We start from the raw sequence: 22,402 nt of genomic DNA on the forward strand, positions 1-22,402 counted from the left end.
CATTTCAATGGTAATTATCAATAAACTTCCGGGCGACCAAAAGACCGGCGACCAATCGACCGTGTACCTCGTCAAAGTGTCGCCAAACACAAATTTCCACGATGCGCCGGGGGTTCACCACAAGTCGTTAGCTAGCTGCTATCTGGTGCTCCCACTTCCTCTATATAAATTAACAGTATCAACACATGACAAATGTAGAAAAAGCTGGTCATAAATCTCTTTGGCTTCCCGAACAAAATCCCCATAGCCCCTCCCCCGTCCACTTCGGAGACGGCGTCAAAAGTTCTGACGAGGCTCTCCCGTGGAAATACGTCTCCTGAGTGTTTGTTGTTGTTGTTGTTGACTTTTTGAATTAATTAAAAAAAGGGGGCGGGGGATATTCCTTGGACCCTGAGTTTTGATTGGCCGCATCTCAACAAGTCCGAGATGGTTAGTTAGTTCGGAGGTCACCGGCCGGGGCACGCCAGGGGGCGGATGCAGCGTCCCTGGAAGAGCACCAGGTCGGCGGGACAGTGGCAGCCGGCCACGCAGGGCTTGCGGCAAGGCCCGATCTCGTTCCAGTTGTCGCAGGTTTTGGTGCAGCCCGGCCCGCACGTGTCGTAAACGGCGCCGTGCTTGCACTGCGTGGCTGTCACGGTCACATAACAACAACAACGACGGTCATTTCGGGGCCACTTTTACCCTTTTTTATTGTAGGGGAGAGCAAAAAATATGAAGCCATTGAATGTTGAATCCACTTTGAGTGGGAGGAGCCAATGAAGGATAATGGGAGTTGAAGATGAGCGATTTTAGCGAGAAAATGGCAGCCAAAGAGAAAAATATCCAGAAAAAAGTGCTTATGCATGCATTTTTTTTTTAGATTTGATATTGTAATTATTTCTGTATTTGTGCTTATTGAAAATATGAGAAATCGCAGCCAGAGAGAAAAAGATTCAGCAAAAAAAGGTGATCATGCATGCCTTTTTTTTTTTAAAATTATTATAATTATTTCTCTATTTTTATTAGTGCTTAGGTTTTTTTGTCATGTTTTTTGTACTGTTGTCATTCTATTTTTTTCCAACTCATTTCATTGTATTTTTCCAGTATTTTACTATTATTACTAGCTCACATGATGCTTAATAATTCTTGTATTTTTGGGGGTCATATTTTCTTTTTACTTTTCTCTACTGCTTTCTTCTCCAAAATGTTTGTATTTTTTCTTAACATTTCAATATTTATTTTCTACTAATATTTTTATTTTTGCCCTTTTTGTCTAATCTAACATATTACTTTAATTGTATTCTTATTAAAGAATAATATTGTCTCATTGTTTTTTCTAAACATTTTGTTGTAATTCATGGGTTTGTTTGTTTTTTTGCTCTTATATATTTTTATTTTTATGAGTTGTACTGTTGTCAAAATATTTTTCAAACCAATTTTGGTGACTTGTGTTTTTTCCTAATAGTTTTGAAATTCTTTTTAACTTAGAAAAAAATTGTTTATTTTTTGGACTCATAAATTTCTATCTTTTTCAAAGAGTTGCACAGTTTTTTTAATTATTATTTTTTAACCAATTTCAATGAATACTGTTTTTACCCCTCAATATTTTTCACAGTACTTCAACTACCCGATTTTTAAGCACGGCCATCTTTTCAGTCTTAATTATTTACATTAAAAAAACGTTTTGAAATCCTTTTTTCAATAAAAAGTGTTAAAAGATTGACTCACCCATGCAGGCGGCGTCGGGCCTCCAGAGAAGCGGCACCCCCTCTCGCTCGCACGCTCGACTGTAAGCGATGAAGGACTCGCAGTAACAGTTCTTGTGAACGGGACACTCGCACATGTCCGTCACGCACGACCTGTCCGCCAAAAAAAATCAACATCGGTCAGCGTCATCGTTATTTTTATGGACAAAAACAAAAAAAACCTTTCCGCTCACCTGTAGAAAGCGGCGACGTCGACCGCGCGGTGGCACTTGTGGAACTCCCACGACTTGATCTTCTGGCACTCGCGGTGAGCGCGGAATTTCACCTTGACGCTGGCGGGGCAGGAGAAGGCGGCGGGCCGGCGGTGGGCGGGGGGCTGGCCGCAGGGCTCGTCGGCGCGCCACGACTCGGCGAAGTCGTCCACGTCGAACTTGAAGTGGCCGTCGCCGCCGGTGGTGTCGTCGCGCTTGTGCCCGTTGTAGTTGCCGCACAGGCCGCACAGCCGCCCGCGCAGGTGCGGGGCGGCCACCACCTCTACGAAGCTGTCGCCGTCCCACGTGATCTCCAGTCCTGCGGGAGAGGGCGGGGCCTCATGTCATCATTTATGCCAGTGTTTCCCAACCACTGAGCAATTCAGTGGTACCTCGACATACGAGTACCTCGACATACGAGTACCGCGACATACGAGTACCGCGACATACGAGTACCTCGACATACGAGTACCTCGACATACGAGTACCTCGACATACGAGTACCTCGACATACGGGTACCTCGACATACGGGTACCTCGACATACGGGTACCTCGACATACGGGTACCTCGACATACGGGTACCTCGACATACGGGTACCTCGACATACGGGTACCTCGACATACGGGTACCTCGACATACGGGTACCTCGACATACGGGTACCTCGACATACGGGTACCTCGACATACGTGTACCTCGACATACGTGTATCCTCGACATACGTGTATCCTCGACATACGAGTACCTCGACATACGAGTACCTCGACATACGAGTACCTCGACATACGAGTACCTCGACATACGAGTACCTCGACATACGAGTACCTCGACATACGAGTACCTCGACATACGAGTACCTCGACATACGAGTACCTCGACATACGAGTACCTCGACATACGAGTACCTCGACATACGAGTACTTCGACATATGTTTAAGCTGGTGTATGTTTTGCCATGCCCGGCTGCGTCTATACAAACGGTGCGTCCTTTGTGTGTGTCAAATACAGAAATAGACCTCGTTACTGACACTGCGGCTAAAAATACGATTTGCTGTATAGTCGTGAAAATACGGTAAGTTTAGTGTAAGGTTAGATGAAACTTATTTTTGAGTGCGTCTGCATTGTAATCCAAGTTCATTTCGATTTGGTTATGTTATGTTACGAGCGCGTTGCCATGCAAAAAGCTATTTTAGGAAGGTTTTTTTTGCACTCTGGTAGGATTTGTCGGCAGCAAAGTCACCTGCGATGGTGGTGAGCTTGAGGAGGTATCCGTCCAGGTCGATGTGCACGCCAGGCCCGTGGTAGGGGAGCGCGATGCGGGTGCCGTTGCGCCGCACGGTCAGGTGCTGGTGGAGGCCGAGGACCAGCCCGCCGAGGCGCACTTCCACCGACTGCGTCCAGGAAAAGGAGCGGGTGCGCCGAGCGTCGTTCCTCACCAGCACCTTAAACGGGAGGGGAGACAATTTGACATCAACGTCCACTTGGCACAAAATAAATTAGAGCAAACAATCGAATTATTCCGTAACTTTGGTGTGTTAAGAACAGTGAAAAAAGGAATCGAGGCCAACTGCTCGAGAAGACCTAGGAAGACCAATTATTTATGTTCTTGGTTTGTATGAGCACTTCCTAAAAATGTAATCCTGCTAATACAAGCGGGAGTAACAACGAGAAAAATGTATTTTCAAAAAAAAACACATTGAGTTATACCTCAAATTTAAAGTCTTGACAATGTCATGCACAAAAAAACATGCACCTGTTCCACAAAAAAAAATCTGATGAAAAATGTTTTTTTTTTTTTTTTAATACATATTTATTTATTTTTGTTCTTGGTTTGTATGATGACTTAACATCCTAAAAATGTGCCTGGTCCCCCCCCAAAAAATCAGATAAAAAAATGTTTTTTTCAAAATTGTTCATCTATTATTATTATTATTATTTTATTTATGTTCTTGGTTTGTATGATGACCTAACATCCTAGAAATGTAACCCAGCTAATACAAGAGGGAGTAACAACCAGAAAAAATATTTTTAACAAACCACATTGAGTTATACCTCACATTAAGTCTTGACAATATGTCATGCAACAAAAAACAGGCGCCTGGTCCCCCCTAAAAATCTGATGATTTAAAAAAAAAAGTATTTATCTATTATTATTATTATTATTTTATTCATGTTCTTGGTTTGTATGACGACTTAACATCCTAAAAATATAATCCAGCTAATACAAGAGGGAGTAACAACCTGAAAAAAATATTTTTAACCACCCACATTGAGTTATACCTCAAATTAAAGGTCTTGACCACAGATGTCAAAGTGCCGGCCCGGGGGCCAAATCTGGCCCACCGCATCATTTGTGCGGCCCAAGAAAGTAAATCATGAGTTTTAGGATCAAATTCAAATGATTATACATGTACATTATATTTCCTGATTTTCCCCTTTTTAAAAACAATGACTGCAATTTTTTAATCCAATTTTTTTTCTTTAGTTTTTAGTTCAAAAAGCATTGTGTAAAATCTAAAAATAAATACACAAATATTTTCCATTTTCCACTTTAAAAAAATATTTTGTTTCCATTTGAAATAAAAAACATGATTAAAAGACATTTTCCAATACTAAGAAAAAAAAGCTCAACTAAACATTCCTTTAAATCTATAAAAACGGACTATATAGGGCTTTTGATCCAGTTCTTTTAATCCAATTAAAAAAAATCTAGATATTAGATCTAAAATGGTCCGGCCCACATGAAATGGCATTGACGTTAACGCGGCCCGCGAACCAACCCGACTTTGACACCCCTGGTCTTGACAATATATCATGCAACAAAAAAACATGCGCCTATTTCCTCCCCTAATTTTTTTAAATGGCAGAGCCACACCTCAAAATATAAGTAAATCCTGTCCTTAGTTGTTAAATACACCGCAGTCTAACTTCATACCGTGAAGCTGGAGTCGCCATGATTAAGCAGGGCATTATTGGCCGCACCGCCTCCGCAATCCCGCGTCAACACGTACTGACACGTGCCTTGGAAGTTAAAGGTCCTCCCGTCAAAGGTGTTGTAGTGCGGGTCGCCAAACACGGTACACACGCCGGGCTCTGCGTAGAAAACAGCCCCCCCTTTAGACAAAGGCCAGGCGCGGCGGTGACCAATCGGGGACCGGAGAAATGAACTTACTCACTTTCAGTGCAAACCGGGCAGCAGCCGGTTCGGTTCAGGATCTTGTTCTGCGGAGGGGGCGGAGCCATGGAAACAGTAGTTACAGCTGGTGTTGACTAAAAATAGTCATGCAGATTTTCATGACGCCCAATGCAATTTTTTGGAAGATGTTATGGCGATCCCTACATTTTTAGAGCAGCAAAAATATCGCGTCACCGGAAATTTTTGGGATTTAATGACCTCAAAAAATGGTGTGTACAGATATTACGCGATAATGTGTTACCACCAATAGTGGTCCGTCCCACTCGGCAGACATGTTTGATTTAAAGCAGCCGAAAAGCAACACGGTTCTGAAAACGACTACAGTGGTACCTCGTGATACAACATGCTCGTCATACAACATGCTCGTGTTACGACAAAAATTTCGATCGAATAATTCGCCTGCGATATGATTAAAATTTGGAGATGCGACCAAGCCAGGTGGTCATGACATGAGAGGCTGTTTATCATTGTAGCGCACTGTCTTTTTTGCCGCATCTCTTTCGTGTATAACTACTATATCTACGAGGACTGAACGATTTATCCCGACGAGTTTCGACCGGGAAACGCACAACGCGCATGCGCGGGGAAAAAGAGGGCTTTCTGGGTAATGAAACATACTCGTGCACACAACACCCATAGCCAATGGCACCCTTTCGCACAATAAAACTTCATTACCCACAATCAATACATGGGAACCTCAGTTATTGCATTTCCTGTTATTCTTTCTAAGGAAAAAAGCTCCCGCGATCGTTCTTTAAAGACTATTTCTCGTTGGCAAGTGGTTGTGCGTTATCCTATTGTGAGGACATTTGTGTGCATCATTTTCAGAATATTTTGAAGGGAATATACAACAGCAAACAGTCCTTTGATAGCGAACGTGAGGGTGGAGGCGTGGCAAACCGCTAACCCGGAAAAACTAAGGTAACAAAAGACAAAACTAGAATTCAGTTTTGTGTAACGTTACATTAATCGTATGTACGAGTGTGTCTGTATATATTTATCCAATTAATTTAAATTTGTTTGTTCGTTTACGAGTGCCGTGGATAAAGACCCCCAAACAGCCCCCACCTCCGCCTCAGTGTGTGTCGATGTCTCTCCCCTCCGCGAAATGCGTCTAATTTAACATCTATTAAACACATTTTATCCCTATTAAACCACTTGTTATTTATTACTTTGTCAATATATGGCGAATTAGAAGAAATAAAACATTTTTTCCAATCCAATATCCTGTTTTTGGTGTTTTTTCAGAGAGTTGGAACCAATTCATTTGTTTTCAATTCATTTCAATGGGAAACGTTCGCTCGAGTGACGAAAAGCTCGACATACGATCTCAGTCTCGGAACGGATTACGATCGTATGTCGAGGTACCACTGTACTGGATCGAATCCGAGACACCGGAAATATCTTGTCCTACCGAGCATCGGATTGGGACGCCGCTAACGAAAACCCAATCAAATCCTCATCGTCCGAGGTCACTCACCGAGGGGCAGCTGGTGATCGGCACGCACCGTTTGGGCCGACACTCCACGTTGCCTTGGACGCAGGCGCAGAGCGTGCAGTTGACCGAAGACCACATGTCTCCTTCCTGAGGGCGGAGCAACGCACGTCAACGAAATGAGCCCCGCCCACCAGCCCGCCTGCCACCCTCTCTCTCACCCTATATATTTTATTGCGAACTCTGCAGTACTTGACGTCGTCCACCTTGACGTAGGACAGGCATTCGTGGCAGCAGCCGTCGCCGTGGCAACGGCCCGGCCGCGAGCAGCGCCTTTTGCACACCACGGTGGAATCCTGAAAGTGTCCGAAAATGACGTCACACCACGAGGAAACCCCCAGTTTCCGAACCGGGCGAGGCCCGGGCGTTTTACCTTGCACGTGCAGGTGGTGCAGTTGTCGTGCGAGAAGGAGGTGGCGTTCTCAAAGACTTCGCTGCGGAACAGGCAACTCCCCTCGGATAAATCGAACACTTTCCTTTGACCTGATGGATGGAGCAGGACCTTGACGTGAAACACGCTCGATCGCAACTCGCAACAATGTGGGTTTGTTAATTACCGAGACATTTAGGACAGCAGTTCCCCGGAGGGGTGTGGCTAAGGTGGACGGGACAAGAAAGGACGGGGCATGCCTCCTTCATGCAGAGTGTACGTCCCGCCTGAAATGAGAGCAAAAGTCAAAAGTCAAAAATTGGTGATTCGATTTTGGGCACAAAGCAGTCTCATTTGAAAGTAGAGCTTTGGCGCCCTCTTGTGGTATGTAAGCCAGGTAACAGCTGGTAGATAATATTTGGCTATTTTTATTGATTTATTGATTTTTCTGTTATGTTGATATTTATTTCTTTGGATAGTAGTTACAAATGTTTCATATTTCATAGGATATTTACTGTTTAAGGATATTTAATCGGATTTATATACATTTTTGGGGCTAATAGCATCTCATAACTTTGTATTTTACATTTTATGCTTTTGTCTGTCTATTTCCATCACTAAAAATGGCTAGAATTATATTTTCAGCATTTTTTTACTATTTTTCATTTCATGTTGATACATTATACTGTTTAAGGATATTTAATCGGATTTATATATTTTTTTGGGGCTAATACCTTAGCATCTCATAACTTTGTATTTTACATTTTATGCTTTTGTCTGTCTATTTCCGTCACTAAAAATGGCTAGAATTATATTTTCAGCAATTTTTTTACTATTTTTCATTTCATGTTGATACATTTTGTGTGGGATAAAATCTACAAGAAACATTTCTCTATTCATTCCTTATTTTTCTACTGGGTCCAAATCACCATATCATGGGAAAGTAGTACTTTTGACGCCATCTTGGAGCAGATAAAATGGTTGCCACTTACTGTGCAAGTACACTTGATGCAGGGTTTTCCTTCGGGACTGAACTCCTCCTTTTCTTTGTACAGCCGGCCTTCGAAGATGCAGCCTAACACGCACAAAAAATAAAAATAAGTGGTCAACATGGCTACTTCTCTTTGCCTGTCTTAGGTGATGGTTTAACTCACTTGGACATGTTGGACAACACTTTTTGGGATGGATCTTGGGGTTCTTGCAATGGACCACGCAGCGCACTTCGGCTTCGGTGATGACGCCTTCCTGTCAGGCGAGGGGCAAACGCGTCAGGTGGGGACGGTCTTTCCATCTTTAGGCGAACGTACCTGACATCGTCGGGTCACGCAGGGTTTGACGGCGCTGGTCCACGACACCGAGCTGTTGTAGGATCGGCCGTCCAACGTGCAACCTGAGAGGAGGGCACAAGATGTTTGTTTGCATATTTCCAGAACGGGTGGTCACAGTGGAAACCGACAGCTTGACAAATGTGGCACAAAATGGCTCCTATGCTCATCTTTGGATGTCTTTCGGGTATGAACGATATAAAAGTGTAAATGGCCATTTAGAAAATGTTTTGTGGTAAACAAAGACAAAAAAAATCAAAATGAATTCACCCCAACACTATTACTTTTCAGTCATTATATCAAAATTGAGTGCAATTATAAATACTCATTTATGTAGTTATTTAATTTGTACTAATTTGTGGATTTCCCAAAAAATCAGCGCTATAGTCATAAAGCAATGAAAATTAGAAGCACCACTTTAATTTATTTGGTTTTAATTTTTTTTTAAATTTATAGTCATTTTTGTATTCACAAAAAATTCAGAGCTATAAACATAAATATATTTTGCGGCATACTGTAGTCAATAATGGATTTATTTTTTCCAAAAATAATTTATATTTAGTGACATGCACACAATTATTTACACACTTATTTATTTATATATTTATTCATGTATTTATTAACTTACTTATTACCTATCTATTTATGTCTAAAATGTCTTTTTCTGTGTCTGTATTCTCACCCTCTTGCTACTGTGACAACGAAATTTCCCGAATATGGGATGAATAAAGTTATCCAATCCAATCCAATCGTCATTGAGATATTAAACTATGTTATCGGTTTAATTACGAAAATATTCAACAAAAAACAATAGTAACAGAAAAGACTAATAATTAGCATTTAAAATATTTTCTTCTGGCAGAAATAGGGTGGATTTGCCCCATTTGAGGTTCAAACAAAAATGTCCATGTTTAAAAGTATGAAGAAAAAAAATTCCCCACTATATAAAAAAAGGCTAAGCTTTTAAAACACATATATACGTTACGTCTTTTTTTTCTCTTTCCGGGGCTAAATGAATAGCGTATTCCTTTCGTGGCATTTACTGTAAATGTAGTGGGATCGATGGTGCCTGCAAAGAAACCCGAGGGCAACCATCGATCTGCTTTATTGCGCCCCAAATCAACGAGCGAACGTGAAAGCAAAACCTCCCCAAGGGTTCGGGATCAGCTTCATGCACTCACCGATCGCTAACGTGACGGACGCCAAGTGAGCTCACTCCATGGCTGGGGAGTCTCCACCGACGACCGGATTTTCTCGCATATGAGCCTTAAAATGGTGGAATTTTACAATTTCTCTCGTATAAGAGCGCCTTCATTCACAAGTAATTTTTTGGGGGGGGGACAATTAAAATGAGTGAATGAATACAGATATGTATATATCTGTATATGAATATGTATAAATATACACGTCTCTATATAAATGCATGAATATAAGTATGTTCATTAATATGTGCTGACCCTTATTAATAAAAAAAAAACAAATATAAATCTGTATATATGAATATAAATTTATATATAAATACTTGAATATAAATCTGTTCATTAATATGTGCCGTCCCTTATTAAATAAAAAACAAATATCAATGGGTATATATGAATATATATATATAAATGTATATACAAATATATATAAACATATATATATATACACATGAATATAAATATGTTCATTAATATGTACTGTCCCTTATTAAATAAAAAACTAATATATATATTTATATATACTCATATACACATTGATATTTGTTTTTTATTTAATAAGGGACAGTATATATTAAAGAATATTTATATTCATGCATTTATATATACGCACATATATTTATATATACATTTATATATATTCATATATACAAATTGATAAGTGTGTATATATAAATGTATATATATAAATATATATATATATATATATATAAATGCATGAATATAAATATGTTCATTAATATGTGCTGTCCCTTATTAAATAAAAAACAAATATATATATATTTATATATACTCATATATACACGTTGATATTTGTTTTTTATTTAAGAAGGGACAGTACATATAATGAACATATTTATATTCATGCATTTATATATATATTTATATCTAAATTTATATATACATATTTATATATACATTTATATATATTCATATATACACTGATAAGTGTATATATAAATGTATATATAAATATATATAAATGTATATATAAATGTATATATAAATGCATGAATATAAATATGTTCATTAATAATTGCTGTCCCTTATTAAATAAATCAAACCCAAACTAAAAAATAATAATAATAACAATTCACTGCTGGGCGTTCAATTCGGTCCAAAGAAATTGGACCCCTAGCGTTGTCAATGGCAACCAATGAGACTCCACTTCGTACCTTTACACCGCTCGCAGCAGGCGCCGCTCTTTTTGACCACCAGGGCGCAATCTTCCGACACGGGCGGACATTTTTCCTGCTTGCAGTCGGCCTTGCCCTCCTGCGGGAAAGAAAAGAAAACGCCCATTTATAACATCATTTCATCTTCCCAATAAGACGAGAAACCACAAGGCATTATTATGATTTTTTTCCCTCGCCGTGAGGTCATGGCCATGAATCATTACCATCAACACCAGCGCCACTTCAAAGGAAAACGTCCTCAACCGCATTGAATTACAATTGGGATGCTAATAATACAACTGCGGTGGAGCGAGCAGGCTACTGTTTTTCCAAACAAACTTCTCATCTGACCATTTTATATTAATAATCGTGCCCGTAGGCGGACAGTAGAAAACTTTAAAAACACGAAAAAAACAAGTGAGCTGAAATAGTTTTTCAGTCAAATTTTCTGTGTGATTTCAGCGCAGACGACCAGTGGTGGAAAGTGGAACTACACCAAAATGTGACGCAGAAAACCAAAGAATAACAAAATTGAAAAAAGTCCCCTTAAATAGGCAAAACATTTTAAAAAAATGCAATTCCTGTAGTTTTCAGGCATCATTTTGAGTCTGTTTCCAGCTGAAATTAGTTATGTAAAATCAAAAACATGATTTATAAATAACCAAATTTTCACTCTCGTAAACAATTTAATTGACTAACCCAATAATTCTTTATTGTGGCCCAAATATAAAAATCTGAACCGCAGTTATAAATAAACAATGGTCCCGCATCATCTACCGTATTTTCACGACTATTCGGCGCATCGTATTTTTAGCCGCAGTGTCAATAACGAGTGCTATTTCTGTATTTTACACACACAAAGGACGCACCGTTCTTTTAGACGCAGCCAGGCATGGCATATATATTATATATGGATGAATATCGAACCATAATAGCGCTGGCTACGGAAGCAGCCCCAGACGCTATTTACGGTGCGCAGTGACTGCTGAGATATATAGTTATTTTGTCAATACACCCATGTTGTCGGCTGTGATAACTTTGCACTAATAGTACCAATATACTACAACGGCGAAAACACTCATTTGGTGCTACATGCACCAAATGCACGCTACACCCACACGCTAATAACACGTTTTTAAAAAGGCAACGGAAGCAAAACTGAGGTTTTTTTTAACTTTATTTAGCCATTTTACAATGTACTCACGTCATCATCACCCACAAATCCATCAAAGTCCTCATTTTCTGTGTCCGAATTGAACAATTGTCCATTGAAAACGCTGAGTTTAATACGTTCGTCCAGGCGGTCGCAAATAGTAGCTAGCTGGTAGCTAGCGTAACTAGCCCGGCGCTGCCTGCCACCCTTCGTATAGCTGTGTTGATGTCGATGTATACAGGCCACAATCCATTGGGTGTATTGATAAAAGAACTACTACATATCCCAGCAGTCACTGCGCAGTACTTTGTCTACGGGAAAATAGTAGACTATCGACCGATTTATTTTATTTCATGGTGGTAACAATTTTAGTATTGGTCCATATATAAAGCGCACTGGATTATAAGGCGCCCTCTCTATTTTGGAGAAAATTTAAGACTTTTATATGCGCCTTATAGGCGTGAAAATACGGTATATTCAAACACCTATGACTCCCAGCCTTTCCCAAATCAGATTATTTGGACGTCTATAGCCGTCAATGGCAACCAACGAGGTTTTAATCACCCATTAGCTCGCGGACAAGATTGTCCAAGGTCACGTACTAGTCTGGCCCCTCTCGTCTGTTAGCATAAAGTGCTTTAGCCTCCTTGTAGACCCCCAGTCAGCCCTCCATGGGGTCTTTTGTCTGCGGGTCAAAGGTCGAACCCTCGACATACCGCGACACCGAGGCTGGAAGGCCGTCTGCCGCCGACCTCCCCCGACCTCCCCCATTACTCACCCACCCGCTCACATTAAGAATACATTGAATTACACGGGTCTTGTTTAAATGTCGCACACGTGATAAAGGGCAAAACAGGAAGAGGTCAAATTGAAATCTCCGGAAATGTCAGCGAGCGAAAACTCACTGTAATCAGATTAGAACTAAACCACCAATCAAATGACATAAAGGTCACATGGCATTGTTCCATTTCATGACAACAGGCCTTAAATGTGACGTGTTTTAATTTATGGGCTATTCAAATTTTGGTTTTTCATAATAGAAATGTCTTGCTATTTTTTTTGTTTCAACTCAATGGGATGCAAATAGCAACAAAATAGAATAAGATTACAATTTGTATTGTTCTCCACTGAGGGGCAGCTCTTTATTATTTACTTTAAATTACATTATTAGTAACTGCTGTTGACAGGGATGTTCGATCTATTTAAGTGGATTGGACATCTATGAGTCATTTACTAGTGAAATGCCAATTTAAATTCCCAGAAAATGATTAAAATAACGACATAACCATCACTCGCACTAAGAAAAGTTATTAAAATAAGAATGTATGCATGGTTAAATACAGTGCTACGGTATTCGACTAGCTAATGCTAGGTACACAGTATCAAAATGTTGTTAAACTTGCATTAATAAACAACCAAATTACGCGTTTTCTGTCCTTGCTGATGATGTTAAAGCGACTGTTGAAACAAATTACAGAACTGCCATTAAAATATTGACATTTAACGCCTCAAGTTCAAGAGGTAACTCGGGATGCTAATGCTAATTAAAGCCAGCGACCTAGCCTAGTTACCACTCATATCATACGACAAATAACGCACAATAACGTCAACTTTTATACATCTACATGGCATTACCGCGTGTTTATCTACACAGAGATAATACCAAATGTCACCAAAAATGGTAAAATAATTCTTAACACTACCGAAACGAGGAACTTTTTCTTTTACCTTAAGCAGCAGCTGAATGAGCTCGCGCGCCACGTCTCGCAATGCGTTCTGGGAAGTGTAGTATTAGCGTATATTACCACCAAACTTTACAACTCACGATTTTATGATATTACTTCCATCACAATGATTCCATTTATATTTTTTCCTTTAGCAGGGTCACATTTTTGTCACATTTTCGTCCCACTAACCTTGCCTCAAGGGGGAGACAGTGTTCAATATTTCTGCCAATCATTATTTCATTTTTTTAAAATTTTAAAACCCCTTCTTTCCTGTCCCCCCTCTTCCATGACTTTCTCTCCTTTCTCCCCTGACCTCCCAATCTGCCGCCCCCGATCCCCACCCGTGAACTTTCACCTCCTAAACAAACAGGTCGGGACCCCCCCTAAGCGGTACAAGAGCCACAGTAGCTTCGGGGAAAGGAAGTCCCCAAACAAACTCACTTTTTCCCGACTTTTTCTGCCTGCCCAAATGTGAGGGGTGATAATAATCCCCCTAAAATTTCTAGTCGTAAATGTACTAATACCCCAAATGTATAAATACCACATTCATTCAGTCATTTCCCCCCAATTTGAATAAAGCTATCGATAATTAAAGCCATATAAAAGCGTTTTTAGCAAAAATGCATCAGTTGTGCAGTGCAAAATAAGGTTGGGAACAAAGAGACATTTGGTTGTCATAAATAAAAATATGAAAAATAGTCCTAATGATTTTCATGTTGTCTTTGATCTGTCAAGTTTGTTTCACTATTTTAATAATAAATATATCATGGAAAACACACTGCATTTGTATTTTGCTGCACACTCGCTCTGGATTATTTTAATTTATATTAAATTAACACAGTGTAAGGGTTTTTTTCTTGACTTTTATATATTATCGGACATTTTTTCTTTGTTCTGAAAAATGTATTTCACTTGTGTAAATAAAAATATGTACTATAGACCTGTATATGTATTTAAAAAAATATACTTTAGGATTTCTGATGACATAAAATAATAATTCCCATTTTAAATATTCTTCATTTATCAACGCAAAAGAGCGACCAGAAAAAAAAAAACAATCTCCAAAATGAAAGCGTTTGATTGGACGCAAGTGCTAATGACTCAAACTTTATGTCTTCTTTAAAAAAAACTGATTTATCATTCATTCCTGTCTAGAAAGTGGCTAACGTGATTAATTTGCGTCAGCTAGCGTCCGGCGCGTAATGCGAGATTCTGCCTCATCAGCCGTTTGTTATCCGTTTTTACGCGGGTTTGGCGGCGTCCGTCGGCTTCTGTTTGCGTTGACACGGCGACAACCCGTCAACTTTGACCCCGCGTGCATCCGGAGTTCCAACACGGAGCTTTTAGCACAACTTGAAACTGATAAAAAGACCTCATTTCCCAAATAGGGGATGAATAAAGTTTAATCTAATCTAATCTAATCTAAAAAGTTTGGGGAGGATTGTTTGGGTAATGAGAAGATTTAACATTTCCATTTTTTTTACACACCATACAGGTTACTCTAAATAATGACTAACAAATACTTTAAAATTTTGCAAACATTAAATTCTTCAATAGTAAATGACATATCATATATGAATATCATTTTTAATTTCGACATGAATTATCCTCCTCTTGTAATATTTGTCGCATTTTATTATTATTCCCCCTAAATTGTGCAAAAAAAAATCTCATGCATTAAATTAAACAAATAAACCATTATCTTATCGTTAATAAAAAAACAAAATAAAATGAATTACACCCCTATTTATGAATCTTTCATAATCATTCATAATTTTAGAGTCACAAAATATTGCGGTTACACTCGAATGACCGTTCAAATATGAAAATGTGACCTAAAACATTCCAAATATTAATTCATTTTCTGAACCGCTTATCCTCACAAGGTTCGCGGGGGGTGCTGGAGCCCTATCCCAGCTAACTACGGCCAATCGCTCGAAGCAAGGGGCAATTTAGCATACCATTAGCCTAGCATGCATTTTTTTGGGATGCGGGAGGAAACTGGAGTACCCAGAGAAAACCCACATAAGCCCAGGAAGAACAAGAAAACTCCACACAGCGAGGGCCCACCCGGGATCGAACCCTCGACCTCAGAAGTGTGAGGCCGCCGATATCCGATCCAAAATGAAAAACGGAGACCAAACTTTCCAACCCTTCTTCGTGATGACTTCCAACGGACGGAAAATGGGGCGCTAAACACCCGAACATTGTCTCGGGGAGGCACTTGACCGTGACCAAAGCGGGTAAGGAGACCAACAGACGGACGGACGACTTGATGAAGAGGCGCGGCAGATAACGGATCGCCATGGCGACCGCTCTCCCGGCTCGACAATGGCCCCTCTGTGAGTGTGTATGTGTGTCCTAGCCATTAGCCTACCCTGTCTAAAACACCCCCCGCCACCCCCGACGTATCAGACCGCCTGGCGACAGGAGACTCACCGCATGTCTTTGTGGGGGGGTTATGGGTAGGGGGCTGACAGATGTGGAAGTACTTGAACACACTCAGGAAATACACACACACACACACACACACACACACACACACACACACTCGAAACGGCTTCCTTCCAACTAGAAACTAAGCTTAAAATGTCTAAAACGGTAGAAAAACAAAGTTTCAATTCTTAATGGATTTCTCATGAAAAACAGATTTATTCAGAGAAAATTTTATATGAAGAAGAATTTGTTTTATTTATTTTTTTGCAGCACATTGGATAAGTGGTTTTCGTGCCAGGCTCGCAGTTCTGGGGTCGAGGGTTCGATGCCAGGTGAATCGTCACTGTATGGAGTTTGCGTGTTCTCCCTAGGCATGTTTTTTTTCGGTTACTCTGGTTACCCTCTCGCATCACAAAAACATGGATGCTAAGCTAATGGGATGCTAAGGACTTTTAATTAAGGCTTTGTTTGGACTTAAGCATCCCGGTGGAGGAGTGGTTAACGTGTCGGCCTAACAGTCGAGGGTTTGATACCCAGGTGGGTCCTCACATTGTGGAGTTTGCTTGTTCTCCCTGGGCTTGTATGGGTTTTCTACGGGTACTCCGGTTTCTTCCCACATCACAGAAACATGCATGCTAAGCTAACTGTATGCTAAATTGTACCTATTTATGAGTGATTGGTTGTTTGTCTCCTTGTGCCCTGCGATTGGCCGATTTTGGGTGACCCCTGTAGTTGGCTGGGATAGGCTCCAGCACCCCTCCGTGACCCTACTGTGGATAATCAGTTCAGATTTTTTTTTTCTTCGCAATCAGATTAGATTTTAGCTAACAAAACAACCTCTGACAACAACAACGAGCTAACTCCATTTTCTGTTATCTATAGGCTAACCGCAAATGCCTGGCGATTAAAAATTTGGACAGGTCGGGGGTTTCAAACCGCCCCCTCCCTTTTTGCTGTTCATGTGTGCAACAGCGAGCTAACTTAAAATATCCCACCGTCAACATGTCTTGATTGGATCAACTTTGAGAAGTAAAGTCCAATTTCCGTGGATGGGCCGCGTCCCAATACTTTTGTCCATTGGTTAATAGGCGGGGAGGGGGGATAACGCGGTTTTAGCAGGGTGGGGCGAAAGGTCAGCGATTGGCTGCTGACGAGTGACATCCATTCATCTGCCCTTTTGACTGATGCCTGACCTGATAAGGACCAAAATGCGGGTGTCATCGCCGCGTTGGCAGGAAACTTGGCCTCGGCCGACGGAACTAACTAACCATGCGTATTGATTGTCACGTATTGCCAAAATTCAACAAAAGTGAATACAAGTGGAGATAAAAGACACTAAATACTGAAATAAGGAGTGATACATTAATATGAAGAAGAAGAGAAAAAGAACGCAAAGGAGAATTAGGATTGAAAAAAGCAAAAGGGTTACCAGGCAGACGCAGGTGATGCACGGGTTGTCGGTGATGTTGGGAATGTGCAGAACCTCGCCTTCGTTCTCGCAGCTGGCCTCGGTGCCTGAAAAACAGAAAAATATTCATAAAATCATAAAAAATAATAAAATGTTGGACAAAGTATCAAATGAAATGAAAAATGACATTTTGGATGGATTAACTAGGGGAGAAAAAAAACGTCTTTTGTCCACCCAATTGGAGAGCAAAGAGCAAAGAGCCGCTGCATCCCCCATGCGCCGCCATCTTGGATCGATTCAATAGAGCTACCTTCATTCATTCATTTCCTGAACTGCTTATCCTCACAAGGGTCGTGGGGGGTGCTGGAGCCTATCCCTGATAACTACGGGGGACACCCTGAATGGGTGGTCAGCCAATCGCAGGGCACGAGGAGACAAAGGACAACCAATCATAGCTAGGTGCAATTTAAGAGTGTTAGCCAGCTAGCCTAGCATGCATGTTTTTGGGATGTGGGAGGAAACCGGAGTACCCGGATAAAACCTACACCAGCCCGGGTAGAACAAGCCAACTCCACAGTTCAGTGAGGACCCACCTGGGATCGAACCCTCGACCGCAGAACTGTGAGGCCGACTTTCCTCCCACATGACCAAAACATGCATGCAAGGCTTAATTGTATGCAATTGTTTTTTTAGCTCTCTTACATATTTACATATATGTTCATTAACATGAATATGAATATGTTATTAATATGTGCTGTCCCTTATTGAATAAATACATAAATTAAATAAATAAATGAATAAATACATAAACTAAATTGTCTATAGATAAGAGTGTGATTTGGTCATTTGTGATTGGCTGGCCACCGCTTCAAGGTGTTGTCCATAGTCAACTGGGATAGGCTCCAGCACCCCCGCGACCTTTTTGAGGATAAGGATATGGAAGATGAATGACTGGATTTATATAAATAAAAAATCAAAACAGGACATTCATTCATTCATTCATTTTCTGTACTGCTTGATCCACACTAGGGTCACGGGGGGTGCTGGAGCCACTCATAGGTAGGGTTAGGAAATTTAGAAAGTTCAATTAGCTTAGCATGACATGATTTTGGGCTGTGGGAGGAAACCAGAGTACCCGGAGAAAACCCAAGAACAGTCAAACTCCACACAGGTGGACCGACCGGATTCGAACCCAAGGCCCCGGAGCCGTCAGGCCGACCCGCTAACGACTCAATCAAAAAAAATTTTTTTTTCAACGCGCTGACATTTTAAAGGGCCTTCCGATTGGACTCCAGGCCAAAGAAAACTTCCTCCCCGAGCCGTAAAGCCGCTTCCCGACGGGGGCCCACGTCGGTTTCGGACGACGACGTCACCCACGTCAGACGGCGAGCCGAGTCGAGCCGGCGCCGTCGCCTTTCGGGGCAGACGAGCGCGTCGCCGACTCGGCCGCCGTTAAACTTTACGGCCTTCGGGGCTAATTAAACTGGGGTGGCCCGGGGGGCCAAAGAACCCCCTCATTGTTTCAGGTAAGGAGCGCAAAACGCCACGGGGTGCTTTGCCACGGGACCGCAAACAATTATGAAATTATTATTATTATTACAGAATTGGAGAAATATGATAAATTTTTGGGGGTGGGTCGGGAAATAAAAGAATGCTCTAGAATGAAAAACAAGATTTTTTTCGGGTCCCAGCTGGGACGACAGGCGTTGGCCGCAAAACACTTTCATCCTTCCCGCTATAATCACATGACCATGATGACGAAGATAAAGAAGAAGGTCGACGGCAGACCAAAAAGAAAAAACGAAAATATGCGGACAGTAATTAAGTTTAAAAAAAATGGGGGGTCGTAATTGCTTTTAAAATCATTTTTCCACCCTAAAAACAACATTACCGTACTTTACGGACTATAAGTTGCACTTTTTTTCAGTTTTTTTTAAACTAATACTCAAGTGCAACATGTTTTTTTTCCCTCTCTGACCACTGGAAGCCATTTTTTATAGGCTATAGTTATCAAAAAAATGTCATTGTTATATAAACAATTTAGCCTGTTGTTGATCATTTGACTATTTTAATTTAAAGTATATTTGTTCTTATTGATCAAATAAAAAAATGCCCCCACTAAAATGCCGCTTATACTCCAGTATGACTTATATCTACTTTTTTTCGTCTTCATTATGCATTATAGTCCGAAGAATACGGTACAAAATATTCAGCCTTAAATAACCATAACGATTCTCACTTTAAATTGATTGGACGTCTAGAGCCGTCAATGGACTTAACCTTAGAAATGTAGAATGGGGTCATTTTGGGAAGGTAGGGCCGACATATTTTAAGGGGAGGGGCACATTTTAAGGGGAGGGGCATATGCTTGAAAGAAGCCTATTAACAGTTATGTTTGCATATTTCAATTTTTTCTCATCATACATTTATAATTTTTTTAACATGACTTATATGTTTGTATATTTTTTCAAATTTTCCTCAGCATATATTTATATTTATACATTTTTTTAACTTGACTTATTTCACAATATTCGAAAAAAAACAAATGTTTGGTTAATAATATAGTCTCCCTTTAGGCTCCAGCACCCTCCGCGAACCTAATGAGGCTAAAATAATGATTTCAATACTAGTTTTCAATTGGCAAGCGGTTCATTCGCCTGAATTCAGCGACGTGGGTTCGATTCCCGCTCGACCACCAATGATTGTCCGCCTGGTCCGACGGACCGGCGACCAGTCATGGGCGTCGTATGCCTTCGGCCAGCTCAGTCCGATCACTTTTTCTTTTTCAATTCAATATTTTAGCCCCACGCGGCTCTCGAAATGCTGGCGGGTTTCCCGCTTGAGATGGATTGGACACCCGGCGGCGACCGATGAGCGCCGATCGCCGCCATTTTGAACCGCTTTCTTTACGGGGGAGGTCAAAAAGGGAAGGAAGCTGCTCGCCAACTCCAGATTTGGAAGTTGAAAGCAGACGTTTAATTACAAGCTTGGGCGCGAGCTTGGCGCGCTCGCTCTTCCATTTGACGCACGGATGTGAGGAGCGAGGACGCCCAGACGCCCAGACCGAGAGACGAACGGTCGCAGACAAAAAAGGAGCGAGCCCCAGTATAGCCTTAGCCAAACTTTTTCATGTGGTTTACAGAAAACGGCGCGTTTTTGCGACCATTTCCCAGATTTATGCAAGGAACGTGAATGCGCCATGTTAGTGGTAATAAACCTATGTATGGCTCTCGAGCCATATGTGGCTCTTTGTATGGGCAGATGGGGCTCGGGAGCCACATGTGGCTCATTTGATGGGTGCACGGCTAACCCGTGAGCTAATATACGATGACAGAGCCGAGTCGCAACGCACCAATGGGAGCGTCACGTCGGGACTGTGGCGTTGACGACAGCTCTAGCGCCCCTGAAATCATATTTTTTAAAATTAGATTTTTATGTATGCATACTCTGATTGATTAGCAATAGCGTCACCATGTTGTCAAAAGTATTCGGACACTTTTTGCACTTTAAAAGTGATGAAATGACTAAAAAAAGCAAAAATTTTCATTAATTTTGAATTTGAAATTATGAATATGGCTCTCAAGGGATAATCTTTGGAAATATGAATTGTTTATGACTCTCTGTCAAACATTTTTTTTTTGTATGAAATCACAAAAATAGCATAATACCACAGCCCAAAATATATTAGCTAGCTGTTTCGCTTAGCCCTAATCGCAATTTAGATGCATTATTAATAGCAAGATTGTCTATAAAATAAAATCATATATTTGTGACTATAAATGAAGTTCATCATTATTCACTTTGAACAGAATTTTATGAAGAAAAAAGGGTTATGGGTTAATAGCACAGCCTAAAAAATGGATTAGCCAGCTATATCGCCTAGCCTGAATTGCAATTTAGATACATTATTCATAGCAAGATAGGCTAGAAAATAAAATAATACATTTGTGACCATAAATGAAGTTCATCACTATTCATTTTTAGCGGATTTTTTTTAAAGAAAAGGGAGACCGTGTCGTAAAAAAAGAGTTTGCATTGTAAATAATGTATTTTTGTGGTTATAAAGTGACGTTTATGAATCATAATGACAAGTTTTCTATACAAATGACAGCAAAAAAAACTTATTTTTGGGAGATTGTTGTTGCAATGGAAGATTTTGAAGGAAAAAAAAATCTGGCTACTATATATATATATATATATATATATATATATATATATATATATATATATATAAAATATTACGTCAATCATCAAATCATGACAATGGAATTATACGCTACTTTCATAATAACTTCTTATGTTCCACACAAAATAACCGTGCTTCCAAAATGACCACTTTCAAACGCCTGACTAATTTAACCCGACTTTTACATCCCATTTTATTTGCCATGGGCGCATCTAGCGGGGTGGCACGGGTTGGCACGTGCCCCCCTTAAAACACATCCCAAATTCCCATTTTTTCCTTCAAATTTAAAACACAAATCATAACACCTTGTCTCCCCTTTTTGCCTTAAAAATACCACTAAATCAACATTAAATTCAAAAAAATCCCTTCAACATACTCCCCAAAAACTCTTTGAACTACCCGAAAAGTCTGCGGGGGGGTGCAAAACCAATCAAACGGCAACAACGACGTAGCTTGCAAGTATAAAATAAGGTAAGAAGATCTTTAAAAAAGTCTCACCTGTGATGAGCGCGGCGGACGATGGTAGAAGAAGAAGAAGAAGAAGAAAGAGGAGGCGGTCCAAAGCGGCCGTCATCCTGGGCCGGCGTGCCTTTTAATCCTCCGGGAAGGAAAAACGCTGCGTTTAGAATCCGTGGCGGCAACAAGAAGGTCGGCGTGTGGCCTCCGTCCGTGGATGCTGACTGCGCTTCTGACAAACACACACTCTCACACACACTCACACACTCTCTCTCTCTCGCTCTCTCTTTAGCTCCTCCTCCTTCTGCTCCTCCTCCATCGCGTGGAGGCCAGCAGAGG

At 40.7% G+C, this 22,402-nt stretch overlaps 1 protein-coding gene across 1 annotated transcript; it reads right to left on the reverse strand.

Moving 5' to 3' along the window:
• On the reverse strand, nt 1-22,344 carry bmper (BMP binding endothelial regulator). Its single transcript, XM_077598269.1, has 16 exons — nt 22,106-22,344; nt 17,443-17,528; nt 10,698-10,797; nt 8,306-8,388; nt 8,153-8,243; nt 7,991-8,073; nt 7,186-7,285; nt 7,002-7,111; nt 6,790-6,924; nt 6,614-6,718; nt 5,114-5,159; nt 4,873-5,030; nt 3,178-3,379; nt 1,919-2,255; nt 1,708-1,838; nt 1-628 (listed from the first exon to the last, which is right to left on the reverse strand). Exons 1-16 carry the CDS (start codon nt 22,179-22,181, stop codon nt 447-449), a joined length of 2,025 nt encoding a protein of 674 aa, XP_077454395.1. The 5' UTR covers nt 22,182-22,344; the 3' UTR covers nt 1-446.
• Between the last annotated feature and the right edge of the window lie 58 nt (nt 22,345-22,402).

This window comes from Stigmatopora argus, chromosome 4 (assembly GCF_051989625.1).
Source record: "Stigmatopora argus isolate UIUO_Sarg chromosome 4, RoL_Sarg_1.0, whole genome shotgun sequence".
In the NCBI taxonomy this organism is placed as follows: domain Eukaryota; kingdom Metazoa; phylum Chordata; class Actinopteri; order Syngnathiformes; family Syngnathidae; genus Stigmatopora; species Stigmatopora argus.

Excerpts from the sequence above, each read along its gene's own strand:
- bmper (XM_077598269.1), bottom strand. The coding sequence starts at position 22,181 with ATGACGGCCGCTTTGGACCGCCTCCTCTTTCTTCTTCTTCTTCTTCTT. Across the intron at positions 6,925-7,001 it reads GCACCACCTGCACGTGCAAG|GATTCCACCGTGGTGTGCAA; the intron begins GTAAAACGCCCG and ends GGACACTTTCAG. Across the intron at positions 1,839-1,918 it reads GACGTCGCCGCTTTCTACAG|GTCGTGCGTGACGGACATGT; the intron begins GTGAGCGGAAAG and ends TTTGGCGGACAG.